We start from the raw sequence: 9,866 nt of genomic DNA on the forward strand, positions 1-9,866 counted from the left end.
CGGTGCCTGCGGCGGTGGTGGCTGTTGCTGCGGCCGCACCGGTTGTCGCCGCGACGGCTGCTGGAGCTCCGAGCCGTTCTCTCTTCCCGTCTGCCTCTGCGATGCTGTCTCGCGTTTCAGCGGCTGTCCCGGCGAAGCCCTTCGTCACCGCTACCCCGCCCGCGCAGTCGCCGCGGAGCACGGAGCAGCAGCTGAAGGAGCTCGCGAGCATCGTGCCATCGCTGCACGTGGTGAACCACGGGGCGGCAGTCGCAGCGACCGCGGCAACTCCTGCCTCCACCGTGAGTGCCGCCAGTCCGCCGTCCGCCAGTGCGACGGCGCCAGCCATCACGTCGGATGGCAAAGCCCCTGTTGCGGCTCGCGTGGCCGCCGCGGCTGCCGCAGCCGAGCAGCACAAAGGCCGCAGCTGCGCGCAGTGCCACAAGTCGAAGCAGAGCGAGGACCTCCGCGTCGACCGCCGCGACCACAAGCACTACTGCTACTCCTGCTGGTCCAAGTTTGGCTACGGCTTCTGTGTGGGGTGCGGGGAGTTTAAGGAGGTGCGTCGGGGGGCAAAAGGCCGGCATAAGGGGTCGATGATGTGCACGGCATGCATGAAGACGGATGCGGCGGGCAGCGCGAACGCCTCGCCGGTGCCGGCAAACACTGCTGCCGCCGCTGCGCAGCCGACATCCGCAACGAGCAACCACAACAGCGGTCCTGCCGCCGCCGCCGCCGCGAAGCCGCCGCTGACGGACGAGCAGAAAGCTGAAGCCGAGGCAGCGAAGAAGGCGCGGAAGAAGGCAGCGGCGAAGGAGAAGAAGGCCGCCGCCGCCGCTGCCGCCGCCGCTGCCGCTGCGGGTGCTGCCGCTGCTCCTACCGGCGGCAACACATCGAACAACGACGAGGGAGGCGCACCAGCCACTGCGGCGGTCCCGTCTGCGGAGGGTGAAGCCCCTGTCGCCGCCGCCGCCGCCTCTCCGCGCGACAGCGCGTCCACCACGACTGGCAGCTCCCCCACCGCGGACGACGACGGCGCCAAGAAGAAGAAGAGAGACAGGAAGAAGAAGGAGGGCAGCCGTGCGGAGGAGGATACTGCTGCCGCCGCTCCTGTTCCTGCGGCCGGCACGTCCGATCGCACAGAGGGAGGCGCGTCTGCGGGGACTGCTGCTGTTCCTACTACGGCGGAGGGTGACAAGAAGGACACGGATACCCACCACGGCGCACCTGCGGAGACTGCGGCGGAGGCTGCCGTTGTACCGCCCTCCGCTCCTGCCGCGGAGGCGAACATCGCTGCTGTCGCCGCCCCGGCGAGCGAGCCAGAGCCGGCTGCGGCGGCCGCCGCGGCTCCCCCGCCGCCAACCGCGTCCGAGCCGGCTGCGGCGGAAGTGCACGACCCGGTGAAGGCGGAGGCGCACCCGGAAGAGAAAAAGGGCGGCGGTGGCTGCCGTCAGCAGTAGGCGTGTAAGAGAGAAGGAGATGAAAGGGAGAGCTGTCACGTCACCGGCGCCTTCCCTCGAACTCTCCTATCTTGTTACTATTCTTTGTATTGCGCTGTGATGGTGCGGTGTGTGTGTGTGTGTGTGTTGTCTTCTCCGCTTCAAAACCTAATTCTCCTCTAACTAACGCGACGCACTTCCCTTGATATTTATATACATATCTATATACATATGTGCTGGGTGTGTGTTTGTGTATGTGGGCGTGTGTGTTTCTGCCTATCTCACGGCGCGAGTGGAGTGCGTCGCTGTCAACGCCTGGGCTCAGGCTCTTCCATATATATATCCTTTTGTTTGTTTTGTTGACTTCTTTTTTTTTTGATTATTTTATTTTGCTTCTTGCGACGTCGCCGGCACAGTGTCGGTGCTTTTCCTTTTTCTCCTCTTCTTCCTCATATTTTTTTAACTGAGTGCGTCTCTCCGTGGACAGCTTCTGGCTGTTATGATAGCCATTATTATTATTATTCGCTTTTGCGCTCCCAGTCCCACGCACGTTGGTGGTGGGTGGGGGGGGGGGGGTGGATGTGGATGTGGTTGCTTCCTTTCGGCTCTTCTTCTCCTTCTCTCCCCTTGACTTTTTCGTTTTTTCCTTCTGTGCGTGTTTCTATTGATGACCGGAGCGCTGATCGTGACAGCAATGGCTTGGGCGGCGCAGGATACAGCGCCCCATTTCTGTCGCCCGCCCCCCTCCTCCCCTCTTCTTGCATGGAACGGAGAAGGCGGCGGTCTGTTCTGCCTCACTTGTGTGTTCTTGTGTGTGTTGTATGTTTGGGGATTTTTTGACTTCGACAGCGGAGCGTGTTAAAAGCCTGCCTTCTTTTTTTTTCTCTCTTTCCTTTCCTCCTCCCTTCTCTTTTTAATTGTTTGAAACTCAGCTGATAAGCAGAGAAAGAGAAGAAGAAGTGAAAAGGCGTGCAGGGGCGGGGGGAGGGCCAGAGCAGCAACGAAAGTCCCCCTACTTTTGTGGTTGTTATGATGTATAGCCTGTGCTATATATATATATTGTCTCCCCACACGTCTGTCCTTCGCTTTCTCTGCCTTTCGCTCTCCTTTGCTCTTGATATAATTGTTGATGGCTCGCCGTGTCGATTGTCTTCCTTCATGTGCGTTCGTACTCGCAGGCGCAGCCTCGCCCTCTCTCCCTAGCCCGCCCGTATCGCTTCTATTAATTTTTTTTATCTTTCCCTTTCTACTTTTGATTTCTATATATTATTTGACTGAGTCGTGCGCCGAGGTGAAGCGAACGGAGACGCGAAAGAGCCGTGTGTGTCGTTGTTCCTGTTTGCCGTTCGCGGTCTCATTTGTTTTCGCGTGTGTGTTTTGGGGAGGGAGGAGGGAGGGACTCTTCGATCGGGATCGCGCGTGTTCGTGCAGCGGGGAGGTCATGAGAAACACCCACTCGAACGCGTACACAACGGAATTCGTTCTTTAAATATATGTGTAGTGCTCCTCTTCTGGTGCACGGGCCCACCCTCCCCTCTCGTTGACCGTTTTTGCGGTTTGATTTGTTTGCCCTTTGCTTGGTTGTGTTCTCCTTTACTTTTAATCCGATGACTTTAGAACGAAAAGGGAAAAAAGGAAAAGCAGCGAAGGGTCGCTGCTCCGCACGTCTCAGCGTCGTGGAAAAGGGAAAAAGAATAACCGTTGACGTTTCCTTCTATGGTGGGCGGAAAGCTTTCTGTGCAGGTGCAGCAACGGTGTGGTGGATGCGGTTCCGCCTGAGTGTATCTGTGGTCCTCCTAACACTCAAGGAGGAAGAAAAGGTGAAAAGAAAAGAAAAGCATCATCCACTTCTCTCCTCGCCCGTGTTCTCGCCGTCGTGTGTTTCGACGCTAAATCTTTAAAAGAAAAAAAAAAGATTTTTAAGTAGTAAGCATAATTTTTGTCGCCCGTAATGTGTCTCAGGGATCTCAACAACGACAACAACAAAGAGAGAGAGAGAGAGAAAAAACGAAAGGGAGGCCGCACGGAGCGCGCACTTCTCCAACCAAAAGAAAAAGAAGAAGTTTTTTTTTTCGAAGAAAAAACACTTAAACATAAACAGTGACACACAAATTTTTTCTGCGCGCCACCTTTCGTCACCAACTTTTTCTCCCCGCGTTCCCCTCCACGCGTGGTGTATTGATTTCGAGGGTCAAGAACCCTAAAGCAAAGGAGAAAAGGATTTTTTCATTTAACAAAAAAAGGGAATGAACAGAAAGTCAGCTGTTGACCTTCTTCCCCCTCTTTTCTTATCTTATTTTTATTAGTTCGTTGTCGTTTCTTCCGTCGACTCTTTTATCACTTTGTTTATTCGTTCCTTGATTGCTTCGTCTGTTTACCTATTTATCTATTTTTCTCTTCGCTGTTGTTGTTCTTTCTCCTTTCTGTTTTTTTCTTTTCTTCTTTCGGACGACGTTCTCGTTTCGCTGTACGTGAGGTGTGTGTGTGTCTGCGCCGTGTTTGCGACGGCGTCGTTGGCTCTCAGCACCTCCACCGCAATCAATCACCAATCACCAATCACATCGCCTGCCAATTTGAACTCTTTCTTTTCGTTTTTTCAAGTGGTTTCTGATTCCTTCTAACGGCTCTACTTTCTTTGTTGTTTGGTTTTTCCCCTTCCAGAATATGTTTCTTTCTTTTGTATCTTTGTTGATGTGAAATAATCGTCCTTTCGCTGAGAACACTTGCTCTGTTGTTGTTGTTGTTGTTGTTGTGGAAGAAACCACGTTTACCGTTGTTTTTCTTGTTTTTGCAGTCGTTCATTTTGCGGGTCCCTCTGCGTGCGGTGAGCACTCAGCCCTTCCCCTCTCGCCTCCCCACACCGCCTCTCTTCATCTCCGGCGTTCCCTCGCGCCATACACACTCGCGGAGCGGTTTGCGAGTGGAGCTGTCAGACGTGACTGGTATAAAGTAAAAAAATGAAATGTAAAATGGAGATAACCGCGATGGAGAGAGAAAGAAGATGATGAACGTGAACGTTGATGCTTGCTCGTACACGGGCATGCACGCGCATACGCAACCGCTGCGCTCACACACTCACGCACACACTGGAGGGAGGGCGAGGGAGGAGAAAAGATGCAAATGCCGCTCGTTGCTGTGAAACGAGCGAGTAACCCGAAGAAAACAGAACCAAAAGCTTTCGTATTTTTCGTTCTCATGTTATATGCATCATCCACACAAAGACCTATATTTATATTGTCTGTTTTCTTTTCTTTTGTTTTCTTATATTTTTTTCTTTTTGGTCGTCGGTGGTTTCTTAGCATCATTACCATTCGCGAAGACGCAATGCTGTCACTCACCGGCGGTGGTGCCGCTCGTCAGTGGCCTGTTTGTTTTGTTTTCTATGTTCTTCCTCTTCTTCATGTCTGTTTCGTCCTTCACCGTTGTTCACCACTTGTCGATTGTTGATGTCTTTGTTGTTGTTGTTTTGTGGCGGTGACGGCTGCGGGATCTTCTTCTTCTTTTTTTTTTGTTTACTCGTCTTCATTCGCGGAAAGCAGATGCGTACCACCACAGAGAAGAGAAGAAAAAGGAAAGAGTTAAAGGCGGTGCAGAGTGGATGGGGGACGTCAAGAGAAGTGAATGAACCCAACAGGAGAAAAAGATAATATATATATATATATATACCATACCTCCCGTAGAGGAGTTATGTTGTTGTTGTTGTGGCGGTGGTTTTTTCTGAGGGGAACTTAATATATATTCCTACGTATATCCATAACGCTTGCGCGACTCACCCACACATACACGCACACACTCTCACCACCTCTCTCTCTCTCTCCTGCATGAGTTTTTTTTCCCTTTTTTTGACTTTTCCTCCAGCCACACCTCTACATTCTTTTGGTTGCGTCGCTGCGGGTTGCACCGCGTGATGACGAGTCTGTGCGTCATTCCGGGCTGTCCCTATTTCACTTCTTCTGAAATGAGAAAAAGGAGAATCAGTCGTTTACCGTTGCTATGGATTTTTGTGGTGTGTGTGTATGTGCGTCTCTCTCTCTCTCTCTGAGTGTGTTTGTGTATGCGTTGTTGTTGTCCTCTGTCTTCTCTTTTGTTGTTTTCCACCCCATCGAGAATACCTCCCCACCACTTCTTCTTCGTCTTCTTCCAGCACTCTGATAGTTCAAAATCTCTACCAAACCAGAGAAAAAGAATAAACCAATTTCAGCCGCTGCGGCAGAACACACGCAAGGCGAAGAGAACAAGAAGAGGAGAAGAGAACGGTTGGTGATGATGGTGGCGTTCGTCTCACCTGCGCTTCCTATCGCTCGCCCTTTCTTGCTCGCTCGCCCTCTCTAGCATGATCGGTTCGCATGAACAGGGTTGTGTGTGTGTGTGTGAGTGTGAGCGTGGTGAGTCTGTGCGAGTGATTTCTTCTCCTTTTTCCTCCTTCGTCGTGCCCGCATTGTTTCATTAAACGCGTGACGAACAATGCGTGTGCGTGTGTGTGTTTGTAATCGGTATCCCTTCCTTCTTGCAGGGGGGGGGGGAGTGGAGAGTTAGTGGTGTGCTAAGGCATTGTACTTGCGTGTTGCGGCGTCTGACAGCTACCTCGCGAAAACACCAACGGACCTCTCAGCAAACATGAAATGATGAAGAACACGTTGAAGGCTCTTTTGTTTGTTTGTTTTCGAAACAGCAGCAAGAGTGGCTTTCTGATTCTCTCTCCCCCCCCTCCTCTCTCTCTCCCTCGTCCTTCATCTTCCTTTCATTGTCTTTTCTCCTTCTTCTTTCTCCTGGGCGGCTACCTCGTGATGGTTGAGCAGCAAATGCTCCTGCAACTCATATACATAAATATATTTGCTGTTGTCGTTTCAAGACTCGCCTTCTTCTACTTCTTAGTGTGTTTGCGTTTGTGTGTGTTTGTGTGTCAGCGTGTAGGAGAGAGTCGTTCACAGTTTTTTACATCTGCTTTACGCCGCCTTCTTTTTTTTTGTTTACGTACTGCTTCTGTTGTCGCTCTCCCCTCAACCTTTCCTCACCTTCCCAGCAGCAACGCTTCCTCGTCTATTTCAAAAATAACTCTTGAAAGGAAAAAAAAAAACAAAGGACCTGTCAGCTCATTCGCCTCCTCGGGGTTCCCGCACCGAAGTCCACACGCGTAAATTCAGACCTCCTAATTCAAAACTCTAAGCGCAAAACAACGTCAACAACAACAAGAAAGAAGTTATAAATAAAGGCACCTCTCGCAGGTTTTCTTTTGGGGGTCTTGCGTTAATCCATCTTGATTGTATATTTTCTTTATATCTCTCCCTCTTTAACTTCTTGGGAATCATGGGCGGGTGTATGTCCTCCGTGATGGAGTGGCGCAGCAGCCAGTCTGTCCACGTGCATCCCATCATCGCCGACTTCTGCGCCTACGGACAGGAGGCGGATGCGCTGCCGGGCACTGAAACACCCACCTGCAGCGCTATCTACCGCTTTGCGAACACGTCCGACGCCGAGCAGGCTGAGCTGTGCCACAAGCACTACTACGGCAAGCACTGGGTGGAGCGGGTGGAGTCGCGGGCGCGGGTCTCTGCCGACCTGCCCGCCATGGGCTACCGCGTGATCGAGAGCATCGAAAAGCGCGAGGTAGCGGACCCGACAAACGGGCAGAAGAAGATCTTCAACTACTACCACTGCAGTCCCCACAAGCTCATCACCTACGGGGAGATGTGGAGTAAGATGCTCGCCTTTGGCCGCGGGCTGACCGCGCTGCTCCGGCTGAAGGCCGGCGCGACGGTGTCCATCTACGAGGAGACGCGGTGGGAGTGGATGGTGTCCATCTACGGAATCTGGACGCAGCGGATGGTCGCCTCCACCGTGTACGCGAACCTGGGCGAGGACGCGCTGCGCTACGCCCTGCGCGAGACGGACAGCGAGGCAATTATCTGCAACGGCTCGCAGGTGGGCATGTTGACGAAGGTGCTGTCGCAGGAAGGGTTGAGTCCGGTGGTCATCGCGTTGGATGACGTGCCTGTCAACACGCCAACGCACGACCTGCACGTGGTGGCGTGGACGGACGTGGTGGCAACGGGTGAGGAGGTCAGCGCGGAGGTTCCCGTCTACACAACCACCGAAAGCGACGACGTGGCGCTGATCATGTACACCTCCGGCACGACCGGCGACCCAAAGGGCGTCGTGCACACCCACGGCAGCATCGCGGCCGGCTGCGAGGCGCTCAACCACCGCATTATGGACCTCTACACACCGGGCGGCAACGGCGAGATCTACTGCGCCTACCTCCCGCTGGCCCACATTCTGGAGTTCGCGGTGGTGAACATCTTCTTCGACCGCGGCACGTTGGTCGGCTTTGGCACCCCGCGGACGCTGACGGACGCGTACGCGGTCCCGCACGGTGACTTGAAGGAGTTCCAGCCGAAGATGATCTTGTCGGTGCCGCGCATCTTCGACACGATTCGCAAGACGGTGGAGGGTCGCCTGCCGCCGCCCGGGTCGATAAAGCGGGACATCTACGATAGAGCCTACGAGTCGCGGCGGACGGCGCTGCTCGAGGCGAAGGACACGCCGTACTGGAACGACAAAGCCTTCAGTGCACCGCGGGCGGTGCTGGGGGGTGGGGTGTACGGCATGCTGAGCGGCGGCGGCCCGCTCTCCCCCTCCACGCAGGAGTTCATCAACGTTGTCTGCGGTGGCCCGTTGATTCTGCAGGGCTGGGGCTTGACAGAAACGGTCTGCTGCGGGGCAACGCAGCGGCTGGGCGACATGGAGCCGAACTGCGTGGGTCAGCTCGTGAAAACCTGCGAGATGCGTCTGCAGGACGTGGACTCGTACACGCACACCGATCAGCCGGAGCCGCGTGGCGAGATCTGCCTGCGCGGGCCCTTCATGTTTAAAGAGTACTACAAGCAGCCGGCGCTGACAAAGGAGGCGTTTGACGCGGAGGGCTGGTTCCACACCGGCGACGTGGGTAGCATCTCCAAACTCGGGAAGCTGCGCATCGTCGGACGGGTGAAGGCCCTCGCGAAGAACTGCCTGGGTGAGTACATCGCCCTGGAGACGCTCGAGGCCATCTACAGCCAGAACGAGCTCTGCGCGGTCAACGGCGTCTGCGTGGTGGTGCACCCGGAAAAGCCGTACGTCGCGGCCCTCGTCCTGGCGGACCCGAAGCGTGCCCTGTCCTTTGCAAAGGAGCACAGCATCGCGGGAAGCTTCGAGGAGCTGACGAAGAACCCGGCATTTCACAAGGCGGCTGCCGCCTCGCTCGCGCTGACGGCACGGGCGGCTGGGCGACAGAGCTTTGAGCTGGTGAAGAACGTGCGGGTTCTGGCAGATGAGTGGACGCCCGAGAACGGGTTGCTGACCCCGACGTTGAAGCTGCGGCGCGGCAACGTGGAGTCGCGCTACACGCGGATCATCTCGGAGCTCTTCAAGGATTGAGATGAGGGGAAGTGCCATGCAAAGGAGCGCACGAGATGAGAAGGAGGAGAAAAGGAAGGTTTTTTTTTTTAAGGAAGGGCGGAGGAAGGGCAGCGCGACTTCAACGCTCGTGGAGCGGAGAAGGAGTGAGAGAGAGAGCGACACACACACACACACACAAGCATATATTGTTAATGGGGTGTGTGCGTGTGAGTGTGTGTGTGGAGAGAGAGCCATGAAGAAAACTATCTGTTTCTTCTTGATATATATATATATTCTCCGTCTTTTCGTTTCCTCTTCTCTTGCCTTTGGTGCATTAAATCACTGGAGTTAACTGTGTTTTCCCCCGCTTCTATCTCGTCACACATGGTGTGCGTGCTGCGCCTGTGCGTGAGTGTGAGAGCAGAGGAGGGAGGGGTTCTCTGGGTGAGTGTGTGTGTGTGTGTTTTCTTCTTACTAAGTTCTTTACAAGGGTCATCCTGCGCCACCCTCCTTTTTCGTGTCTGTTTGTTTACTTAGTTTTTTTCCCACCTATACGTTGACGGATGCTGACTCACCGCAATAGTGTGCACCGCTAATGAGGCGCCGCGCTCCCCGCTGTTCTACAATAGATATCTGGTTTTCCCCGTTTTTTTGTGAGCCTGCGAGGGGAATGGAAGGGACGGAAAAAATGAGTTGAATGTGATTGGCAGCGGAGAGATTGGCGGATCTCGGTCATTTAGGGTAATGCTCTAAACTATCTTCTCCTTTTCTATTACCTCCTGAATCCTGGTTCTTCCGTATTCTGGTTTGCCTGGCACAGTTGTTTTCAGCATCGAGAGAAACTCCGGTTTTTCGCTGAAAACTCCCTTCTCAGAGTTTTATTCGCAAGTTTTTTACATATTCATCGCCAGTTGTTTCTTATAATCATCGCCAGTTGTTTCATAAGTTTTATAAAAAAAAAAAATTAGTAGATTCATAAATATATTAAAACCCTTTTAGGTAGTTTCCCTCAATATGGCGCTTATACCCATCGATCCGTCCAAGTGGAACTTGGTTTGCACGGATTAATAT

At 53.6% G+C, this 9,866-nt stretch overlaps 1 protein-coding gene across 2 annotated transcripts; it reads left to right on the forward strand.

Annotated features, from left to right (window-relative positions):
* Positions 1-6,212: 6,212 nt before the first annotated feature.
* On the forward strand, positions 6,213-8,834 carry ABB37_09629 (putative mitochondrial fatty acyl CoA synthetase 2; the record flags this gene model as incomplete). Of its 2 annotated transcripts, none has more annotated exons than XM_015809211.1 (1): positions 6,213-8,834. In XM_015809211.1, exon 1 carries the CDS (start codon positions 6,726-6,728, stop codon positions 8,832-8,834), a length of 2,109 nt encoding a protein of 702 aa, XP_015652147.1. In that variant the 5' UTR covers positions 6,213-6,725. The 2 variants fall into 2 exon arrangements, with proteins under 2 accessions (XP_015652147.1, XP_015652148.1); XM_015809212.1 differs by having other exon boundaries at positions 6,216-8,834.
* Positions 8,835-9,866: the final 1,032 nt, after the last annotated feature.

This window comes from Leptomonas pyrrhocoris (genome assembly GCF_001293395.1).
Source record: "Leptomonas pyrrhocoris isolate H10 chromosome Unknown, whole genome shotgun sequence".
Taxonomy (NCBI): domain Eukaryota; phylum Euglenozoa; class Kinetoplastea; order Trypanosomatida; family Trypanosomatidae; genus Leptomonas; species Leptomonas pyrrhocoris.